Below are 23,591 nucleotides of genomic sequence, written 5' to 3'. Positions count from 1 at the left end.
TAGTTCCACGAATATGTCTTTAGTTTTACTTGTAGTTTAGTCAAGTTTCTCATTAAGCTTGTTTTCTATCACCTCTTGCAGTAGCTGCTTTAATCTGACTTTTATCTCCTTTCTGCACCTCCTCTCTGCTTTTACCTTCAACTTTTCCTCACTTCCTATCCTCACCTTCTCTTTCACTCTCCCCTAATTCTTTGGTCCTGAAACTGGGTCCCTATTATTTTCCTGGTTCTCCTCCCACACCCATACATCACAGGGCTCCCAGCCTTGTCCAGGCCCAATTCAAGCCCCTGGCCCCGGCCCTGGCATTGTGCATACCGCTCCCTTAGCACTAGTCCCTGCCTTGGGCCAAACCCAGCCCCCTGTCCCAGGACAGGTTCCTGGCAGTGGGCAAGCCAACTGCTCTCAGGCCTTGAGCTCCAACGCTCTGCGGCCGCCTCCACTGTCAGTAAGTAGACGTCTGAAAGAAAGCCACAACTCCCAGTTTGCCGTGTGAAGCCAAGAGTCCTAATTCACCTCTTCAGCTGTTTGTTAGCCTAACATCACACACACACATGCACATCTGTGAATCTTCACACCCTGATTGACTTCACACATAAGCACACATTCGTGTCAATCCTGCACTGACTTGTCACACCCAGTAGATGTTGTTTATAAACCACTGCTTATGAGTCAGCTTTTCTGAACACATTTAAACATCTCTATCTAAATAAATTACAATATATGCCTAAAAATATAATCAAGCTTTTCACATGTTATGCTGTTTATTGATTAGTCTTTCTGCTGAGACATTTTTGTGTCTAAACTTGATCCATATCAGTTCTGTGGTGAAGATTTTTCCATCTAAGTTGCTATAAAAACTAAGACAGAAGATGATGTCATCCTCCTGAAAGACATTTTTATTTAAACTAGAGCTGAGTGTTTAGCACCTTTCAGATCATCATAATTTAACTTTGTGACTAAATTTAATTGTTCTTCACCATGAATGCTGAGTTAAGCTACACAGGGCAGAAAAATAAAATTAGTCGATTTACAAATATCCCTGGATTTATCCTGCAGTCCTGTATTTATTATTCTGTTTTATTTCAACCAGCTGCTGGATGTCTGTCACTCTTGTTTCTGTGCTGTGTGTTTCTAATCATGTTGAATTGGTTTTGGATTAACTTTTCTCACTTTTCCCTATCAGTTAGTATGTTTTTCCTCCTTTTGTCTTATTAATCTCTCTCTTTGACCTTTCTGGGATGTAACATCTTGCAAGTGAATATATTCTGTCTTCTTCCACTCTCACACAAGCCTTTCAATACAGGTGAACAGCTGTTTAACAAAATGAAGTAGCTTAGTTTACAAAAAGAAAAACAAACAAAAATCTGTGTGTAACAGGGAGCCATTGATGAGAACATTTAGACGTTTTGGGGTCGGTGAAAACTTGCATGAGGAGCTGTGTATGATAACAGATTATTCATTTTGAAAAGCAGCTTTTCCCTGTGTTCACTGCGACTGAGCTCCGCTGCCTTCTGCTGTTTTACAGAAGTCACATTTCTCTTCATTACATTCACAGAAACTAACACCATTACCTTTGCAACCCAGTTGCTCTCTCCATGACATAAACCTTGGCCTTCCCACCTCTGACCTCTGCTCTCCTCTGTGAGAATTCCTCTCCTATCACGGCTCACCTGTTTCTCTCCTGCTCTTCCTCAGGCTGCGCTCCTGAACTCATTCCCAGCTATCTTTGATGAGCTGCTGCAGATGTTTACAGTGCAAGAGGTGGCAGAGTTTGTGCGTGGTACTCTAGGCAGCATGCCATCCACGGTGCACATCGGACAGTCCATGGATGTGGTCAAACTTCAGTCCATAGCTCGAACTGTGGACAGCAGGCTCTTCTCCTTCCCTGGTAAATGATACAGTTAACTGATCATCTGTGTCACAAACACATCTCATTATTTTTAGGAAAAGGCTGTGAATGCAGTTTAAATGTGAAAAAGTCTAATTGAGTAAAGCACAAGTCGGTTAATCTGCTGACCAAGCTGTTTTTAGTCCAGTCAGTGTCTTTCAATGAGGAAAATCTCTCCTGTGTTCCACCAGTGGTGTTATGGCTGCATTGCATTGTAGAAATGCACAGTTATTGCTTTCTATAAGGTATTTGTAAGCAGTTTGGATAATAATCTGCTACTAAGAATTTGAATTTCATTCAGATGTATATAATGAATGCCTGATAATCAGCGTGTGTGTGTGTGTGTGTGTGTGTGTGTGTGTGTGTGTGTGTGTGTGTGTGTGTGTGTGTGTGTGTGTGTGTGTGTGTGTGTGTGTGTGTTTGTGTTTGCCCTCAGAGTCTCGAAGGATCCTGCTGCCTGTGGTTCTGCACCACATCCATCTCCACCTGAGACAGCAGAAAGAACTGCTCATCTGCTCTGGAATACTCAGCTCCATCTTCTCTATCATCAAGACCAGCTCCCTGGTAGCACACATGGACACACAATTACACAATATATGCAAATATGACTGTTAATGCTGACAAATATGTCTGTGTTGTCTTAAGGGCCTGTAATTTCTAAACTAATGGAAGTAAACCTTATTTACAGGAGCATCAACATTTAACTTAGAGTTACAAGTGTTCACTGGGAGCTTTGTTCAAAAACACATAATAAATATAATAATAAACATCACAACAACCAAATTACCCAGTTAAAGTACCCCTTTAGGGCTGCATTGTTTATCATGTCACATAATGGGAAAGTTTCCAGTTAGTCCTGACTTTTAGCAGTTGTTTTATCTGATTGGTTTGACAGCGATGCAGAGCTGGGGGAGGTGTGACTGGGTCTCTCCTCCTCCAACTGTCCACTCACTTATCTACAAAAATATTGGCTTGTTCTATAAATCACAGAAGGTCAAACATGACTTTAAAAAAAGAGTTTTAGAGCAACAGATTGTAGAAGTCAGATAACATTTATCATAAAAAAACAGAATACAGAGGCAAAGCAAATGTGAGGCCAGAATTGTTAAAGCCCTACTACATCCCTTCACATGACTTTCTTATTTCTGTTATACAAACATGCTGCAGGTGTCTCTATAGTAATCTATTTTCACTGAGCTCTTACTATCCTGTTGGACCATAAATGTCTTGAATGCCTTTTGTTACATTAATGTGCTTTAGCCGATTAATTGCTTTCATGTAATGCAGTCATAATATATTTTGTATGTGTAGTTATGGGCATTTTGGCATATATAGCCATGTCCTCATCCTCCAGCCACGGTGTCTCTTCCTTTAGCAGGTGTTCACTCAGACTTCAGTCTTTGGGCCCATCCTTACTGAATTTTGTCACGTTCTGCTCTGCCTCTGCAGTACAGGGTTGCCATGGCAAACCTTCTTTGTTTAAGAAAAAATCTTCCTGTGAAGGTTATAAAATCCAAAAAGATTCAACCTGTTGTGACTGTGAGAATCTGGACTATGAATATCCAGACTGCATTTGTTGCTGAAGTGGTTGATTTCAAATTGAAGAGATTCAAGGACAAATCAGCTCACACATAGACACATGAACACCCTGGAAAGGATAGAGTGGCTTCTAGTTTTTTTTCTTAATAAAGAACTGCACTTCCCCTTTTTTTGTCTTTACTCGTGTGATGTTCCTCTTCTCTTTTCCTTTCCTTCTTCCTGTTTCTGCTGTCTGCTTTCCCCCTTTCCCTTCACACCATTTTTATCTGGCCTTTCTTCCTGCAGGACACATCAGTGCAGGAGGAGGTGGAGATGATGGTAGAATCCCTGTTGGATGTCCTCCTGCAGACCCTTCTGTCAATCATGAGCAAGAGCCAATCGCAGGAGGCGGTAAGGGGTCAACGCTGTCCGCAGTGCACCGCGGAGATCACTGTTAGTAACTAACAATACGACTACTACTACTTCACCTCCCACGCCACTCATCCATCCTGTCTCGAGCCACCTCTCTGTCTGTCTGCAGGGCTGGGCAATAGTACAATTATATCACCTCGTTGTCCCTTTTCACACATTAATACAGTTCTGGTTCAGGTATTTATAAGACAGATTTTAACAAAAAATGCTACACTGAGATTTTTATAATAATTAAATAATAATTACATTATTGATCTTGTCCATATTGCCCTCCTCTAATCCATATTCTCATAATTCCCGCTCCACCTTTACCTGTTGATCCGTTTCTGACTGGATACCACATCCCTGTTCCCTGTTGTAAATGCTTGCATGCCAAAATTCATAATAAAATATATTGTTTTTATTTACTATTTTTCATTTCCTCATATTGTCCCCTAATGATTTAAAAGTATGTTTTGCTGTAAGTGTCTTAGAGATGTCATGTAATTGTGTTCTTTGATGGTTTCTATTCAGGTAAGGTTGATTATCTTGGTTATGTTTGTAAATGTAATGCATTTTAGAAATTGCATTTTGGTCCACCAGTCTATATTTACATGTCACCCCATTCCTCTCTGGCTCCGTCTCAGTCTGGTCTCTGCTTGCTTTCTCCACCACACCCAGATCTAACTTAACAGGATGCCCAAATAAGGAAGTTAAATTTGTAAATCTGTAGCTAAACTGTACAGTAGTTGCTTCAATTTAAATAAAGAAAATAACAAGGAATATGTTTAATCTTTAACTTGTTGGACATATATCTATTGAAAAATAAAGCAGCTTTACTGCACATGAATATTGTTTGGCGATCAGTGTCAGTGACATCCTGCACTGACAGGCTGGTGAATAGAGATCAGTCTGGGAAAGAGCCTGACTCCATCATCTGCAGCTGTTCACTTACTGATAACTGCCTCCGTGTGATCGGCTCACATGACTTTCTTTCTTTCCTAATTGGCAGGGAGAGTACGTGTCCTGCCTCCTGTCACTCCTCCGCCAAATGACAGACATCCACTTTCAACACCTAATAGAAAACTTTCAGAGCAAGGATGAGCTCAAGGTAGAGGAAACCCAACGAGAACACACTGCAGTTATGTCACTGCCATAGCAGAGAGAGACAGCTGATGTAAAGTCCAGAAAAGTCTAATTAAGCAGTCATGAAGATGTAAAAACACATGATGACATACTGGTGCTAAAAGGTCATATTTCCAGTGTATTGGACTTCATTTGCTGGCATTTCAGACTTATAATATTTTTTGTTCCCTTTGCAGGAGTTCTTGCTGAAGATTTTGTGTGTGTTCAGAAATCTGATGAAGCTCAGTATTTTCCCCCGTGACTGGAACGTCATGAGGCTGCTCACCAGCAAGTGAGAAACAGAAAAAATCTTCACACCCTGAGTCCACATCAGTCTTGAAATGCACCAGTACCTCAGGCCACACCCACACCCAGCAGCAACTAACACCACCTATGTGTGTTTCCTTCCTGCAGCATCATCCTAACCACAGCTCAGTACCTCTCCCCTGCTCTCCACAAGAACTTTACAGAAACTGACTTTGACTTTAAGGTAAAAGAGTTTACCTTCACTTTTTCTCTCAAAAACAGCACAAATTAAAGACATTTGTACATAATCACCTCAACCACAAACCACTGACTTTCACCACTTGCATAGAGAGGAAACTATTACTGTAATTGTGATGTTAAAAATACCCTCAATGTCTCTGGTTTATCAGAACTTTGTTTTTGCTTCTCTATAGTTTCTTTTTGACAAATGACTTCTGCTGATCCACTATGGTTGATTTTTCATGCTTTATCAAGAATTTCAATTAAAATTGTTCTTTTAAATGACAAAAAACAATGAGCTATTGCATTAATAGTAGCTGATTTACTGATTTGGAGGCCAGCGTTCAGAGAACAAGGAGCAGGAAATGTAAACTTCCTCATTTAGATTATCAGGAGGCCGCTTTCAGCACTCATATGATCCCTGATGATTCTTTTAGATTAGATTAGATTAGATTAGACTTTATTATCTCACAGTGGAGAAATTCACTTGTTACAGCAGCTCTTGTTATAGAATAAAGTACAGAGAGGCAAAATAAGGTGAACATACATCACAGCAAGAAAGTGCAATAGAAATTATTTACAAGTCTAAGAAAAGCAAAAATATGTACCGTTATAATATAAAGATATATATATATATATATATATATATACATACATATACATATACATACATACACATACATACATACACACATACACACATACATACATACACACATACATTATATATATATATATATATACATACATATATATATACATATATATATATATATACATACACACACACACACTACATCCATACATAAAATAAAATAAAATATAACAACAACCTTTTAATAAAAGTTGTGTGCTGAGCTCAGTGTATGAACAAGCTGAGCACTGGGAATGCATGTGCTGTAATGTAAGTTTGTGTGTTACCAGGTGTGGAACTCTTACTTCAGTTTGGCTGTGCTTTACATCAACCAGCCAAGTTTACAGCTGGAAATCTTGAGTCCGGCTAAGAGGAAGAAGGTCTTAGACAAGTGAGTAAGCCCACACAGATACAGTATGCACCAACTAGCATAAAAAGAGAAGTCACAGCATGGCACATAATCATCACTTTACTGCGGTTAACCAAGTTCTCCTACTTAAAAACAGGAAACCTCACCACTATGGACCAAGTTTTTTTTTTCTTACAACCCCTAAGAAAATTGTGACAAACGATTAAATAAAATTCACCAGATGGTGGGATAAAAACCTTCATACCTGCATCTTAACAGTTTATACTTTTTTTTTTTTTTTTTGCTTTGCATTACCAACAATCCTCTTGTGAGATTCATGAAGAAGTGAATTAAATTACACTGATTTAAATACCAGTTATGCAAACATAAGAATTCAACCAAATGATCATTTTAATATTTTGCCCCTAAAGTTGATTTTTAAACTATGACAATGACTAACTTTGAGAAAATGAAAAATATTTTATCAAATTTTAAATAATTTATATGTGCTATTGCAGGTATGGTGACATGAGAGTGATGATGACCTATGAGCTTTTCAGTATGTGGCAGAAACTGGGTACGATCCTTTTATAATGGTTTACTTATAGTTCAAGTTATTATAGTTAGTAGTATTTTTTCATCTGTTCTAAATAAAACATCATTCTTCACCTTGATACTCTGATCGCAGGTGAAAATAAGATCCATTTCATCCCTGGTATGATCGGTCCCTTCCTGGGAGTGACGCTGGTCCCTCAGGTGGAGGTGAGAAACATCATGATTCCCATTTTCCACGACATGATGGACTGGGAGCAGCGCAAGAACGGAAACTTCAAACAGGTACACCAACGTGTAAATAACCACATCTCTCACACCACCTCTGGGAAAACAACAGTTCTGCTTGGTTATACATAATAACTCAAAAGAAGATTTTTTTTTCTTTTTCAGGTGGAGGCTGAACTGATTGACAAGCTGGACAGTTTGGTCTCTGAGGGGAAAGGTGACGAGAACTACAGAGAACTCTTCAGCTTGCTGTGAGGAACACTGAGTAGTTTCTCTTTGTGTGTGCTAAACCTCTATCTCACTCTGTTTTAAAACCAACGTGACTCCTTCTGTCCTTCCCTCTATTTGATAATAAAAATGAGCTCTCAGCTTTCCTGCTCTAACGCTGCTTTCATGTGCTTTACTCTGTGCTGCGGGACTAGAACCCAGCTGTTTGGGCCCTATCCCAGGTATGACTTCTCTTACACATAGATCCATGCTGTGGATATTTCTGCTGAGTCACAAATCAGCAGGCAGTCCAGTCAGCGTTATTGCCTACCAAGAAGTTAGTAGTATAAGTCTGTAAAACCTAAATTAAAGACTCTGTTAACAGGCCCAAAAGGAAAATCTCTGAATGTACACAGTAAAATTTGCCCCCTGCTTTGAATGTGATGACGAGTAAATTTGATTAAAGAAAACATGCTTTACAACATCAAGAAGGTTCATTTTGACATCATTTAAACTAACCAAGCAGAGTTTGCTCGTTTAACTACCTTCCAACCAGGTATTTCCTGGGACATCAATTCTTGCTGTATTTGGCAAAAGTGTTGCACCTCCAAGGTTAAATGACCTGGAAAATCGGAAGTGTGTAGCCCTGCATAAATAAAGTCCAGCATGTTTTTTTAACACAGTATTGTGCAGATTGGTGGCTGTAACTCCGTCTTTTAAGGGCTACCTTTTCGTTTTTCATTAAAAATATCATTTGGGTCTGTAATTTCTTTAACAAAACTGCGTCGGGATTAAGTCCTTACAGATTAATGACGTCAACATTTTGAGATTGTTGCCAGTGTTTGAACACACTACAGTGTCTATTTATTTTTTCTTTTTCTTTAAAGTCTGCTGGAGAAGATCGAGCAGGAGACGTGGAGAGAGACAGGGATTTCTTTTGTTACCTCTGTGACAAGATTGATGGAGCGACTGTTGGACTACCGGTAACAATGATTCATGCAAACACTCAAACAGCAGCAGTTTGTTTTCTTATATGAGCATAAAAAATGGCAACTTCCATGAAACTTTGAAATCAAACTGTGGGCAGAGTTTTTTTAAGGAAAATAGATGTCTTGTTTAAAAATGTTTTAGCAGTTTAAGAGGCCAGTTTAGCGTCCAAACTTCTAAAGAAAACATTAGAGGCATAAAGAGAGAAACCTTATTAGAAAAGTTGCTTAGAAAAAATCACAGCAGTGGAATCAGAGGCTCATTAGCAGATGGGGTTTACTTTTTATAATGAAGTTGTTTTCATCCAGGGACTGTATGAAAGGAGATGAGACAGAAAACAAGAAGATTGGCTGCACTGTTAACCTCTTGGTAAGATCTATGCCATGTCGTCTTGTTTTGGCAACTTTTTTTGCAAATGAAGAAAAGTTTTTGACGTATCCACACAGTGTGCATTTTCATTCATTTTTGTTTGCTTGCTTTCTATCAGAATTTCTACAAGTCTGAAATCAACAAAGAGGAGATGTACATCCGCTACATCCACAAACTGTGCGACATGCACCTGCAGGCGGAGAACTACACCGGTACGCCACAGACTGAAAGACTCGCTAAGGCATACAGATGTTGTGACAGAAGTGTTGCTGATGTCCTGCTGCTTTTCGTTTGGCCACAGAGGCTGCGTTCACGCTGCTGCTGTACTGGGAGCTGCTGCACTGGGATGAGAGACCTCTGAAAGAGTTCCTGCACTATCCTGCTCAGACTGAGTGGCACCGCAAAGAGGGCCTCTGCCGCAAAGTCATCCACTACTTCAACAAGGGCAAGGTAAGGAGCCCTTTTCTATATAAACTGAATAGAATTGAAGGTGGGTGAGGAGCAGGCTAAAGTCTGGACAGGTCTTACAACATCACATTTTACTGTATTTTGTGTTTACAAACACCATGGCAACATGTTTGCTGACAGGGACTGAACAGTAATATGAGTTTGTCTCATTCATGGAAACACAAACTGACATAAGTGATAACAAACAACTGATTATTACAGTTTAATTCATCATTCATTTCCATACCGCTTATTCAAATTTAGGGTGGAGGGGAAGCTGGAGCCTATCCCCGCAATTAACAGGCAGGAGACAGGATAAAAAAAAGGTGTTGTTTAAAAAGACATACAAGCCCGGTCGTTCTCATTAAAATTTTTGAGTTTTAATGAAATGCAGTATCATGCTGCATACCAGTTAGTTTGTAATTACTGCATTTATGCAGAATTCATCAGAATTACCAGTTCTTCACTTACAAAAACCCTTTTATCAACATCCAAACTGATTTAAGTTTGTGTTTTTCCATTAGACTGAAAAAAACAATGAAAATGTTCAAGGTCCCTCTTTCACTGTTCTGGATCTGCTCAGGATTTGTCATTTAATCTCTGAGCATTTTTTTTAATGTTTTTGTGTTTTCTTGTATGCAGACTGTAAATAATAACTTTTATTTAAAAGATAAAAGTGTTGCAGTAGCAGGACTTTACAAAATAAATTACAAAATGCATAACTGACTATGAAAAAGCTAAATAAAGATAAAGATCAGGGAGAGAGCGAAAGAAACCTGGAATGTGTATACGGAGGGCGGATGATGAAAGTGATGCAGGTGTGACAGTCAGTAAACTAAAACCTGAAGTGAAAGCAGGTATGAAGAGAAACTCACGAGGTAAGTACTAAACATCTCACCGGAAGTATTGTTTACATCGATGCTGCACCCCAGAGTGCATTTAAACATCACACTGCTGTCTGTGGAAAAAGCAGATATTTTGCATTTCTGCTTTTCTTTCGTCAGTAGTTGCAGGTTCGTTTTCTTACCCTGCCAATGTTTTGTGTAATTATTGTGTGAGCTGTCCTGTTTTCAGCCTAAAGAAGTCTGTTTGGTGTGTTTGTCCTGCAGTGTTGGGAATACGGTATTCCTCTGTGCAGGGAGCTGGCCTATCAGTATGAATCTCTGTATGACTACCAGAGCCTCAGCTGGATACGGGTGAGCTTTATCACAAACTGTGGCTTCCAGTGTATCAGTAGCTCTTACAAACTGGACATCATCGTCCACAACTCTGTTCTGGAAACCAGAAAATATAGAAGAATGGGCCTACTGTGATTGGATTTCGTAGTATTACTTTAGTCTATATGTAGGATAAAATTATGATTTCATGTTCTCTGTACAATGTTTTTAATGTAAGATCACACAGTAAATAGAACTCTTTTATCAGCATTTAACCATTTGTGTCTCATTTATGCAGAAAATGGAAGCAGCATATTATGACAACATCATGGAGCAGCAGCGTCTGGAGCCGGAGTTCTTCAGGGTGGGATTCTACGGCAGGAAGTTCCCGTTCTTCCTCAGAGTGAGTGATACGTTACTCGCATGAACACCATTTTAAATAATACTTTTTTCACTTTTTAACATGAGTGAAACTTGTTTTATTGTCCTTTGTTTTGTTTGGTTTTAATTAAACCCAGAACAAAGAGTTTGTCTGTCGTGGCCATGACTACGAAAGGCTAGAAGCTTTCCAACAAAGAATGCTGGGAGAATTCCCACAAGCCATTGCGATGCAGCACCCCAATCAACCAGATGAGGCCATTCTGCAGTGTGATGCTCAGTGTATCCTTTAGAGAGAAACCCTTTATAACTTTGTGTTCTGCCAGTGAGTGATTACTTGTATTAAAGCACAGATCATGTCCATGAAGTTAGAGTGAGAAGAATAATCTATAACATGTTTATTAAATTATTACCCATTAGAACCTTAGAGGATGAGCTTATTCAGTTAAATCCTTGACCTCCTCGGCTCAGATCTCCAGATCTACGCTGTCACACCAGTTCCAGACAGCATCGGTGTCCTCCAGATGGACAGAGTACCGGACCGCATTAAGAGCTTCTATCGGGTGAACAATGTTCGACGGTTCCGTTACGATCGGCCTTTCCACAAAGGGCCCAAAGACAGAGATAATGAGTTCAAGGTGAGTGGAGAAGAAGGCAATGGTTTGGCGGAGGACTGCGGTCTCCGGTGCTTCAAGTGTATTTATACCTGTTAGGGACCAGCTGGAGAAGCAGTACTCTATGTGTGAGAGGATCATAGACTGTAGGAAGCTTCTAGCAGCACAGAGTGTTGTAAACAGCCTGATCTGTTTAAACTGTTATCGGTTATATTTTACTGTGCTTGCCACCCTTTTGACGTGACTCCTGAAGCTTAATGTTGGGTCCAATGTCACACCAAGAGACTTAAATTTAAATTCTAGTTCCTTACCTCTCAAAAAGATCAAGAGTTTTTTTTTAATCCTCTGGCTGTTTTGTGAACATAATACAGTCTTTTTGGTGTTCAGTAACAGGCAGGATTTAGAAAACCATCAATGAAGAGACTCCAGTGAAGGAGGATTTAAACACAATTTTGTTTCCTGTGAGCCAAATGATTTTATCCACAGTATAACATCTGATGTCCTGCTGCTTTTTGTCCCGCCACAGAGGCTGCGTTTAAACACTGAGGAATTCCTGTTAAATTTCAACAGTGCAGAAAATTGTTGTTTTAACATGTCAAGTGTTGCTGTCCCTGCAATGGACATTGCAACAAAACATAAAAAGTGTTTCCAATGATGTGGTAATGATACCAATGTCCATTCACTTCAGTGCAGTTCAGCTCCATTTATTAAAGCAAGCTATGTATATGTTTACATAAATAATGTTTCAAAATCCACATGCTACTTACCTGAATTGTACATTTTAATGACTCAGCTGCTGAAGCTGAGATCAAACCTTGTGAAATCAGGACAGTTTGTCTCACGTCTCCTTGTGTTTTTGGTCTCAGAGTCTCTGGATTGAGAGGACGACTCTGATCCTCACCCATCCTCTGCCAGGGATTTCACGCTGGTTTGAAGTGGAGAAGAGAGAGCTGGTGAGTCAGTGTAAAATGTCTTAAACGGTGACACGTTGCTTTAATTTCAACAGGTCTGCATGACACAAAATTTATTGGGATAATTAGTGAAATTAACAGTTTGACAGTTTTGTAAAAAGAGGGAGAAGAACTGCAGTTAGATTGTTCAGAGAGGCTCTACTACAGAGATGCAAAACAGCCACCATTATATGTGCATCATTTCATCTCTTTATCTGCATCTCTTACTCTACATCCTTCTGTCTCAGGTGGAGGTGAGTCCGTTAGAAAACGCCATCTCTGTGGTGGAGAATAAGAACCAGGAGCTGCGGACTCTGATCAGCCAGTACCAACACAAACAGCTGCATGGCAACATCAACCTGCTCAGCATGACGCTGAACGGAGTCATTGATGCTGCCGTTAACGGAGGCATCGCCAGATACCAAGAGGTCAGCATCCCATCCAAAAAACGGCTTCATTTTAGATCAGCAGTCAGTTTGAAACACAATACTTAAGTGAAAAGTCTTTTTTATCTGTCATCTGGTGATACGCATCATTATTTATTAAATGTTATTTAACGCAAACAATCAGTTCAGTTTAATTAGTTTTAATAAGTTTAAATGAATAATATTTGTCAAGGAATTTATACCAACAGAGAGACGTAGTACAGCATAATAACAGGATGGATGTGGTTATTAGCTACAACAGCACAGTGGCAATTATCAATAAAATCTTAATGATGTCTTTAAAAAATAGTTTTAATTGTGTGTTTGTGTGTATTACCAGGCTTTCTTTGACAAGGAGTACATCACCAGCCACCCTGAAGACACAGAGAAGATCACACAGCTCAAAGACCTGATGCAGGAGCAGGTGACACATTTTTTACATACCATGTTTTTTACATGTGGATTCACTGAAGATCAACGTCTGCAATAATTTATAACGATGTGTACATTTCATGCTTTAGACCAGAGTGATGAAATACCACCATCTAACAACTCAGAGTAACTTTGTAAACACCATTTTGCAGGTGCATAGTAAGGAAGTCTCTAACACAGAGATGCACTTGAAAAAACATCTTGTCATGATTTAGTAGTGTTTTATTTTATTTTATTTTTTTAATTCATATTTTCACCGACATGTGTTAACAGTTGAGAAAATGTTACTTTAGGATGTAATACAGGATGAGAAACATTCATTTTCCACATGTTTGGCTCATATATTTAGTTACATGAACAGACTGTAAGAGTAACAATTTGTTTCTAATGTTTTTATTGTCTGATTAGTTTTTTTATTGCTATATTACTCCAATGTCAACCATTTATACAGGTTTCTTTACATGTATATTATATTTCTTGTGATCTGTATTGTTAAATCTGTTTATGTGTTCTTTTTGGTAATGATCTTTTTAGCAAAGTTAAATTCAAATCTAATAAATGTTGCTGTAATGTTAATAAATACAGTGTGATTTACACAATGAAACATTGTGGATAAATTATTACCTACTGAGACAAAAACAACAAACTGTGAAGAGAAGAGATTTTGTTTTTTAATTTGATAGGCTTATGGAAAATAAATAACAATCACTCTCTGCACACTAAACTTTTTAAAATATTGTCTGTTCTCCTTGTTTCCACACAGGTCCACATCCTCGGAGTCGGCTTGGCTGTGCATGAAAAGCTGGTGCACCCAGAAATGCGTCCCCTGCACAAGAAGCTAATAGATCAGTTCCAGATGATGAGGAGCAGCCTTTGCCATGTGAGTCCAGAAAAAAACACTTCCAGTTTTAAACTCCAGGATAAAAAGGAGAGAAATAAACAAGAACCTAAATCTGATCATTCAAAGCTAAATTTATGTTGTGTGTTGAAGAGGTTTCCTTCTATTATAATCATGATACAAGTTGGACAGTAATGAAGCCTAATTATTTCTTTCTTTCAATTAGTCTTCATGTTCTAATAATGTCACTGCTAAGAATCGACATGATTTCAGCTTTAAAAATTGTCATTCTTGATTTTATAAAACATTTTTTCAGACAACAGACAGCAGTGATTTGTCAAAAATACTGTTTTATCTGCATATCAGAGAGCAGTCTGAATATTCAGAGTAGTGCTTCTACGCTGCATTGCAGGGTCTGCCTGGGTTAGACAAGTCCGTTTCAGGGGTCAACACTTCCAGAGGGATCCTGGCCACTCACAGTCCCATGAGCCCCGAGAGCTTCAAACTCCTGCACCGACACAGGTCAGCATCACAAAAACAATTTTCAGGGTTACTTAATCTGTTAGAGGTAGAACCATTGTTACTGAGTGCCACACCTCATCCACATAAACATGATGCCACGTCCTCATCCAGGGCACCTGCAGGTCATTAAAACCCTTAAAAAACCTTCAATGTTGGTTTGTGCAAAACACCTTTAGAGGGTCATCATAAGATGACTGATAAGTTAATGAGCCGTATAATCGTTTTAATGGCAGAGCTTTAATGATGGGGTCCAGTTTGAGCTCTTTAAGGTTCTGGGTGTTTTTGTCTGGATGTCTGTGGCTTTGTTTGTTTATCATCATTCTTCCACTACTTAAATCTGGAAAAAGTCTTTCATTTAATTGAGTGTAGTTTTAAAAAGAACTTTAAAAGTCTTGAATCTCAAATTCTGCAGGAACCCTGTCACAGCATTTTACACTCAACACAGACATCCTGTTCTCAGCTTCTCCATTACTGGTTTCATCTCCTGTGTTTCTGCCATAAATGACAAAAAAAATCTTTTCTACATCATTTTAGCTTCTACTGTCTTTGCTCACATTTCATTTTCTGAAATTTTATCATTTTCTATTTCTCTCTGTCTTCCATTCCCAATCGACACCGTACTACATTTGCCTTCTTGCATGCTCTGGACTGCATGCATATTTTGGCTGTTTTTTGTTTTGTTTTGTTTTTTTTTGTTTGTATTTTTTTTGGCCTCCTGTTTTTTTTCTTTCTGTTTTTGGTTGTACTGCACTGTGCACGACTCCTCGCTCCTTGGTCCCTCTTCTCCTCCACCACCCTGCATATCCCTCTTTTCTCCTGTGCTTTTCCCCCTAAACTTTCTCCTCTTTCCAATCCCTTTATCTACCCACCCTCCTTCCACCCCTCTCTGCATCCTGTCAACTATCCCTCCTTGCATTCCCTCCTCCCAGTCCCATTGCTGTTTTGACTCCAGTTCGCATTTCCTCCCCCTCTCTCTCCTCTCACAACTCCAGTGAGACAGGCAACCTGCTGATCTTGGCAGACGGGATGGTGGTGGAGCATCCAGAGGATTTCTACCGCATGCAGGTAAGTGGTCCTCCACATGGACATGATTGCCGAGAGACAAATCATTATTTACACAAAAAGATAACTGAACAGGGTGTTTATCATTCATTTCCAATTAAGCTAGTTATAAAATATGTGAGTATATCAGTACTGCAGGCATAATTATGCAGTTTTTCTCTTTGTTGCTGCAGGCAAGTCCTTCCTCCTCCAGTCTGAGCTCCACCCACTCTGCACCCCCTCAGATGATAAATTCAACCCCCTCAACCATGAGAGGTGAGCACCTCATTGCAACATGTGATATTAAGAAAATTATTTCTGACACTGTGTTACTTGAGATACATAGATTAGTGAGTATTTGTGTTTCTTATGTCTTCTTTGTTCTTCTTTAGTTGGATCCCCTTCTCTGCCAGACAAGTACAGACACAACAGAGAAATGTTGATGCTGCTGCCGCCACACAGAGAGAGACCAAGCAGCGCAATGTACTCCAACATCACAGAGAATGGGCAGGTAGGAGGGATGGATGTAGATGTGCACCACCTCATGATGCTTTCATAGGTTCAAGTTTTTTTGTCTTCAACTATGAACATTGTCTTTGTAAATCAGTAATGGTTTGTTCATTTAATTACAAGTTTAGGTACATCACCTGCCAGAAAATTAGCAAACCACCATTTAAATGAGAGAAAAGTCCTGATGCAATTAACATCCTTCACTGTGCCAGCAAGTTGCTGAATGAGCAGAAAAAAACCCTTATATTTACTGATTAGAATTTGTTTTACCAATGCATCCATTAATGTTTCACTCTGGTTTGTCTTTTTGTTCAGCCAAACTTCCAACGAGCATTGTTCCACCAGGTGATCGGACCCTGTAAACCCTGCAGTGACCCCAACCTCTCTGTGGCTGAGAAAGGTAAGCAAACACCTGCACATACAACTTATATACAAGCATTATCTTTTACATTTAATTGTTTGTTTTTTTTTCTTTTTCAATCTTCCTCAGTCCTCACCACCCCCAGTAGTTGGAGCTTGGACAGTGGTACCAGAGAGGCCCTTCCGTTCCTCGCTTCCCATGTTGGCAGTGTCATGGCTCCACCTGTTCCTCCACGTAACATGCCTCATGGTATGAGACTACAGTTGCATATGAGTCTGTGATTTGGATATGTGCCTCTGTGACATTTGAGAGGCAACTTGTGGATGTTCGTTGCTGCAGGAAGATTTCTTCTGCATGTAAACTTGCATGTCTGTGTGTGATTTTTCTTGTATGATGACTTCATGGGTACAAAAGGTCCCTTTGCCGTTGGACAGTAAGCTCTAATACGGAGGCGCAAGTCTTCTTTCCATTTTGTTGGTGTGGAAAAATGTGTTCTTTTTCTTGTCAATATTTTGTTTTCTTTTGCATTAGCTGTGTCTTGCACCACAGTATAGGTTCATTTTCTCCTTTATAGGCATTTTCAGTTAAAACTGTTAACATTGATAATTGATTACTGGAGCAGATTTGACATGACAGGAGCTTGGAGAAACTTAGCTCGCCACCTTTTGTGTCACAGATTTTTATGTTTATACATGAATTGTTAGTCAATTTGAAGTCAAATATCTTCAGTGCTGGAAATGGAAATGTTGCCAAGTACATAAAGTCATGGTCAGAAAAAAGACTAATAAATGCAAATAAACCAGTTATTAATAATAGAGATATTTTGACAATGTTAAAGATAATAAACAGCAGAAAAGAGTCTTTCTATTGAGACAATTACTGGTATGCTTTTAATCAACTCCTCACACAACTTATGAAGTGAATATTTTCTGCCATGCTGTTCTGCTGATTTACTGCCTCTGATGCCGGAGGTACTGAAAAGTTTAAATAGATAAACGATATCAGAAGATGGACACAGCATTTAGAGCTACATCAGCCTCAGTAAAAACCTTTAAAGAGTTTGATTGTTGACAGGAAAAGTGATAGAAGGCCAATGCAAGAATCTTCTAGTAAACAAAACCTTTCAAACGTAAGCAAATATTTGCAGATTTACTTTCTGAAAGTTTCTGTGGTTGTTCCTTTATTTTGTTCATTTTATGAAAATATTAGGGATTAGACTAAATCTGTTCATACTGATGTTATCACACATGAACAGAGGCTTTAATGTTGTGTTTGTACGTCATAAGTGACTATTATGAATGACAAGGGAGATTTAAGGAGAAAGGTTCATGTTAGAAAGTATGAGATACATTTTTATACAGATACCAGTGAAAAGTTACAAATACCATCATACATGTCTCAGTCACAGGTTTTTTAACCTGATCATTTCAAGTTTTTAGCATTACAACTTGGCACACTCCTCAATACTGGAAAACCAAACTGCTTGTTTCCATAACACAAACTGTAAGAAAGAAAGTGTCTTTTTTGTGTTGGGGTCTGTGTGTGTGTGTGGGTGGGTGTGGGTGTGTCTGTAATGCTGTAATTGCTGAACTGACCCTTTAATTTGTCTTTTTGTCAAACACTTCAGTTGCAGTAAGCACCAAATTAATACCAACTCTCCTATGTGAAAAATCTAGTGTACAAAATTCCCCACAACTGTCTTTTGAGAGAACTTGCTTCAAACACCTCCCTCCCTCACACTCCTCCACCTCCTCTCTGATCCAACATTTCCCTCCTTTCACTTCTTTTTCCCCTCTTTTCTGCTCTCGTTCTCCTTCCCGTTCTCAATTCTCTTGTCTCTCTTCTTCCACTTCCAACTGCCTTCTTCCTCTTCCTCCTCTCCGTTCTGAGGTGTGTGTGAGCGTGAATCTCTCAGTCAGTCCTGCTGTGTCTTCCCTGTAGGGCAACACCTGTCGATGCACTTTGAAGCTTTCCACCACCAGATCAGCGACCTCCCTCCAGCTCTCCCTGCGCGCTCCTTAAGAAAGGTACCCTCCTCCTCCTCTTCCTCCTCCCCACTCCTGCTGTTGGTCTGGATGCTTGATTGTCTGTCTGTTCACCTCAAAATAAGTCACATTACGATTTATATTGTGGCATCTGTGTGCTTTTTGTGTCCATTTGTGCCAGATATGGTTGGGTTCCAGCCTTTCTAAATGTCATCACCTTGTACGTTTCCACCTCGGCCTCTGAGTGGCTCCAACCATCACACACAGAGTTACTTCTCTCAGTAAAGAAGTAACTTAACAGATGTGATACATCTGTGTATTTACAACTGGTAGACAAAAGGCTTCATTTCCACAACGCTGCCAACCATGAGCTGAAAATAAACTGAGATTTTCTGCCAGAAATCATCCAAGGAAATCTCAACTTTTTGTCTCCATTTCTGTATGTTTTCCGGTTTACGACTTTCATGTTTTTTTCTGATCGCTCTGTAAACAAATTGTTTGTGACAAAAACATTTGATTTATTTTCATTTTCAAAATTCCTTTTCCTTGAGATCGGGGGTTTTCAAAGTCAGAGAAGGTAGGCTTCCTCTCAGATTATGGTTTTAAAACGACACCAAACTCACTTTGGATGCTGGATGCTGGTAGGTCCCTGGTAATATCCTTTAATCCTTCAAAACACTTGAAATGAACCAAGTTATATTGCTGTTTGACAAATGGAAACTATATATAACACATTCCTTGTCCTGAAGTGGAAACTAATTCTATAAAAATTCTCTGTTCAAAAAGTCAAATTCACCCAAAAATGTATTCCAGCTCTTCTCGTCCTTTGAAAACATCTGTTCTCGATCATTTTCAACACACTTCTGCTGAAATGTGTTATGATCTTTTTTTTGTTTGTTTGTTTTGTTTTCCCAAATTTAACCCAGAAAATGAAAAAGACTCCCTATTTTTGTTACTAATGACCCCCTTTTTCCCACATTCATCAGCTACAATCAGGATCATCGGATCATCTCTTTAAACGTACACAAACACAAACCCAGCTGTTGATGAATCTGCATTCATAAATATTTAACTGTTAACTACTGACTTTCTATTTAAACTTCCCTCCTCCTCCTTCTCTCTCTCTCCAGTCTCCCTTGCACCCTATACCTGCCTCGCCCACCAGTCCACAGTCCATCCTGGATGGCAGTAACCTGTCAGGCAGCGCCAGCTCTGGGGTCTCCTCCCTCAGCGAGAGCAACTTTGGTGGCCCCACCTCGTCCTCTGACCCCCCAGCCAGTCGCACAGACACCCTTGAGTCTGTCCCCAGCAGCCAGGCCTGGACCACTGACCAGGAAGACCTTGACTCACCCTATCAGCCAGTCAGGTACAGTATGTCCGAGCCTGACGTCCTGGATGGAGTCAAACCTCCACCCTGCCGCAGCCACTCAGCCCCAGGAGGGGTCAACCCGGCCCAGGTGGGCTGCCAAATCCAGCCTCATGGAGCTCCACAAACACAGCAGCCAGATGGGCTGCAACACCCCCACCTCTACTACCACCACCACTTCCCACACTATATCCCCCACCACCCACCTCTCTATCACCTCCATGAGCCCCCTCCAGCTCTGCCCCCTAAACCCTACCTCAGAGAGGGGTGTATCCCTGAAGAGGACCCCCTGATGATCCAGTCTGGACCACCGCCTCCTCCTGCACCCCGGCCAATGCCGCGCAAGATCTCCCAGCCCATAATTGCAGCAACCAAGGATGAACAAGCTAAAGTGGCGTGGGAGCACGGCATCAGCGAGGAGTGAGCTGGCGTCAACAGATGGCTTGTACAAACAAAACACAAACTTTTTATTTCTAATGAGAAAAACCTGAGTGTGAGAGCTAAACTGAGACTGAGTCCTGAGGTGATGATGAGGAGTAACTGGTTTCCCCTCGGATTTACTGCAGAAGCCACTGAAGGCAAGAGCTGTGAAGTCAAAGGTTCAAATGAGCTGCTTTCTCTGACACCACATCCTCAGCAAGCCAGCTGTGTCCTCAACTTCTGAAAATATTATCTGCATCCATGTTTGAGTGCAAAGCTTGATTTGATGTTAGATTCAGAAATACTGAAGCATTTTCATAATTCACATTTTCAAATTCAGACATCCTGAAATTGCACAGATCTCATTAGATAGCACCTGATTATTTTTCCACTGATAGAATTATACATCGTGGGGATTTTAAGTAAAGAATTTGCACAGGAACTATATTCTGTTGATACCTCTCTCTGAAAGATGAAGAAAAATGGCACTTTAACAAAGCAACAGAGCTCCAAAACACGTAAGAGCAGACATTCTACTTCTCACATATTTATATCAATTATTTTATTTAATATAATGCAGATCCGTTGAAGCAGACAGAATTTTATGCTGAGGACTGTGATGATTAGAATGATGCAAAATGATGATTTAGCTAAAAATAAAAGGCAAAAACGTAAACTGAATATTTCCATCCTCCACGTGATACTTGAACAGCAACCAGCCCAGTAATAATTCAAGGCTACAAAAAAGCATCTGCTTAAATCAGACAAAGAACGGTCTTGATGAAACTGAGAAGTATTTTTCCTACAGATTGACATACATAGAGTTTACATAGAGTTCTGTATAATATATTAAATGAATATATTGTAATTGAAGGTACGTTTGGTGTAGTAATATGCAAGTTAGTGGCTCCCCGAGGCTGCAGCAGCTGCTCGATGAAACATGACGTGCACTTGATAAAAAGGACGGTGTGGAGACGCCACACACACAAACACAAACACTGGAATCTCAGTTTCAGAGATATAGAGAAGATTTTATTGAAGGTTGAGATGTTTTGTTTTTTTTTAGCTAATAATGTGTTCCAGGGTTGAACTTGTAAATATGCACATGGAATCGTGCAAAGACAGCATTTATAGAGAATATTAACTACAACAAATATACACTTTTTGCCACTTTATATGAAAGTAATAAACTGAACTTTTTAATCAGGGTACTGTTTGTTTGTATGCATGTTTGTTCAGTGAGTTTTAAGCTTAAACAGAGACTATGAGCGAACGGTGAAATACTAGAAGCACTGGAGAAATAATGTACTCTGCACTGGTGAACTGATAGTTTTAAGCTAAAGCTAAAGTCAACCAGGATATTAAACCTGCAAAAATGTGTCATGAAGGATTTTATTTTGATGTTTAGTTTTTCAATTTGCTTTAAAAAAAATTTTAAAGCTTGTTTTTTATATTTATATTGTTTGTTGGCACACTGTCATCCAACAGTTCAAGTGTTCCTCTCCTGATGGGTTTAAATGAACTGTGAATGGCTATTCACCTGGTTTTAGCTTAAGTAACACACCTAATTTCTCTAACAAAAATTTAAAATATTCTGTTCCTGATCCTGGATATTTTTATTATAACCAGAGCAGTTCATTTCCTAAAGAGAGCAGTAACTTTTACTTCTGTTTAAAGAGCCTCTCGGAGGTCCAGGAGTCCTGAGTTCGATACTAAGTAATGTGGTTTATTTTGAATGAATCCCACCATCATGTTATCAGTAATACTCAACTGCTGCAGAAAGTTGTTCCCAGAAAATATACCGTCTCCATTCTTAGAGTTCGGAGTTGCAAGTCAGAGAGTGCAGTGTGCTGAAACATGAACCAGTACACTGATTGATTGACAGGTGTTGATGGTTCTGCCATCAACTCTTAAAAATGTTTTTGAACTCCGTTTTCATTTTCATATTATTTTCTTTTTCAGATGCTTTCATTTAAACGTGACAACTTCAGCATCCTGCATGCTGTTCACCCAGTTGGTCACCCAAAATACATGCAGTCATCATTACAAGCCAATTAGCTCCAAATGTGTGTGTGTGTGTGTGTGTGTGTGTGTGTATGGGTATGGGTGTGTTTCCTGTAGTTGAATGCTGTTACAGGATAAATCTGCCCACTGAATTATTGGTCATAAAATAAAGAGAAAATGAAGAATTATTCAAAAGAAGTTGATAAGCAAGACGTAGTTTCAGATTTTATGATAATTTATTAGTGGCGTCCCAGCAGAAGATGTTATTGTTACTGTTGTTCTAATTGAAAGTTTTACTGAGTTTTATCAGTTTTCTGTTGAGTCCATGTGGTGAAGCTGCTCTGTGTTAAGGTGTCATTGTGTTAAAGGTTCAGCTGGCTGTGGGTTATCTGTTCACGTTTAACTAAGGTTTGCTAACAGCTTTGTTTAGAACTTCAGTCATGCTGAGTTTATTAAATAGAAACGCTCCCGCAGGTCAGTTCTGGTTTAAATGTGTAGGCTTGATGTGTATCTGTTGTACATTTGAAGTGTTTTATTTTCTTTGTATGTTTTAAGAGTTATTTTGTATTTTTTTCTATTGTCTTTCTGCTGTAATACCAAACCATCATCAGCATATTTTCATTAGGGCTGATGAAGTGTTTTACTGCCATTAAAACTAAAACTCTTAGTAACACTGACTGCAGCTGACCAAGACGCACCGTCATTTACGTTCATGCGTTCTTATGCAGACGTGAGTTCAGTTTTTATTATTTAAGTGAATATCTGGGAGTTTCAGTTCATGCATGAGTATAATTAACTTTTAAATGGAATTTTATAGTGAAAACACTGAGCGCAATCAGCAGTTCTGCCAGTGTTCTCCATGCTGTCAGCTTTATTTAATGACACTGATTCTCTAAATTCAGAGCGACCGATCAGATGAGTGGTAGTTTTTCCAGGGACAGAGAAGTATTTAAAAGAAACTTTGTGCATGTTTCCTTTAGTCTGAAGCAAAACCAGATGCTTTAAATTGGGTTCTATTACATTTTCACTACTTTATTTGGTTCTTTTTGGCTGTAAAAAGCATCAGTTGTTTCTTGTTCATTTCTTGTGTGGCCTCGTTAGCATGAATCCACTGAGTCTGAAAAACATGCATTCAAACTATGAGAAATGATGTCGTCTTGATGCTGTTTAATCATAATTACATGTGAGAGGTTTTCAAAGATTTGATAGCAATTAGAAAAACTTTTGCAATAATGAGCAGACTGTGCTGCTACACCAGTGTGGGGCTACTGTTTCTTAATATTTTGTATCATATCCTGAAAGAATTTACACAGAATAGGAGGGAGGTGTTTGTAGGATTATGTTTCAGTCTATACAACCAGATTATATTAAACATGAAGGCCTAAAT

General features: G+C 39.3%; 1 protein-coding gene across 1 annotated transcript in view; it reads left to right on the top strand.

The window, feature by feature from the left end:
- Positions 1-23,324, top strand: part of LOC121636950 (dedicator of cytokinesis protein 3-like) — a 135,829-nt gene extending 112,505 nt beyond the window's left edge. The window contains exons 28-58 of the mRNA XM_041980818.1: positions 1,696-1,888; positions 2,325-2,452; positions 3,713-3,859; positions 4,830-4,928; positions 5,140-5,234; positions 5,357-5,432; positions 6,353-6,453; positions 6,930-6,988; positions 7,100-7,248; positions 7,357-7,442; positions 7,614-7,640; positions 8,286-8,381; positions 8,694-8,754; positions 8,873-8,966; positions 9,056-9,204; positions 10,311-10,397; positions 10,657-10,761; positions 10,877-11,018; positions 11,208-11,374; positions 12,217-12,303; positions 12,549-12,728; positions 13,066-13,149; positions 13,921-14,037; positions 14,387-14,517; positions 15,447-15,582; positions 15,753-15,834; positions 15,951-16,069; positions 16,384-16,468; positions 16,559-16,678; positions 18,371-18,456; positions 19,545-23,324. Of these exons, the coding sequence (XP_041836752.1) occupies positions 1,696-1,888; positions 2,325-2,452; positions 3,713-3,859; positions 4,830-4,928; positions 5,140-5,234; positions 5,357-5,432; positions 6,353-6,453; positions 6,930-6,988; positions 7,100-7,248; positions 7,357-7,442; positions 7,614-7,640; positions 8,286-8,381; positions 8,694-8,754; positions 8,873-8,966; positions 9,056-9,204; positions 10,311-10,397; positions 10,657-10,761; positions 10,877-11,018; positions 11,208-11,374; positions 12,217-12,303; positions 12,549-12,728; positions 13,066-13,149; positions 13,921-14,037; positions 14,387-14,517; positions 15,447-15,582; positions 15,753-15,834; positions 15,951-16,069; positions 16,384-16,468; positions 16,559-16,678; positions 18,371-18,456; positions 19,545-20,204 (3,948 nt within the window). The 3' untranslated portion in view covers positions 20,205-23,324. The remainder of the gene's footprint in view (positions 1-1,695; positions 1,889-2,324; positions 2,453-3,712; positions 3,860-4,829; positions 4,929-5,139; positions 5,235-5,356; positions 5,433-6,352; positions 6,454-6,929; positions 6,989-7,099; positions 7,249-7,356; positions 7,443-7,613; positions 7,641-8,285; positions 8,382-8,693; positions 8,755-8,872; positions 8,967-9,055; positions 9,205-10,310; positions 10,398-10,656; positions 10,762-10,876; positions 11,019-11,207; positions 11,375-12,216; positions 12,304-12,548; positions 12,729-13,065; positions 13,150-13,920; positions 14,038-14,386; positions 14,518-15,446; positions 15,583-15,752; positions 15,835-15,950; positions 16,070-16,383; positions 16,469-16,558; positions 16,679-18,370; positions 18,457-19,544) is intronic.
- Positions 23,325-23,591: the final 267 nt, after the last annotated feature.

This window comes from Melanotaenia boesemani, chromosome 3 (assembly GCF_017639745.1).
Source record: "Melanotaenia boesemani isolate fMelBoe1 chromosome 3, fMelBoe1.pri, whole genome shotgun sequence".
Lineage (NCBI taxonomy): Eukaryota > Metazoa > Chordata > Actinopteri > Atheriniformes > Melanotaeniidae > Melanotaenia > Melanotaenia boesemani.
The sequence above is the reverse complement of the archived record's forward strand: the minus strand, read 5'-3'. Positions and strand labels throughout refer to the sequence as shown.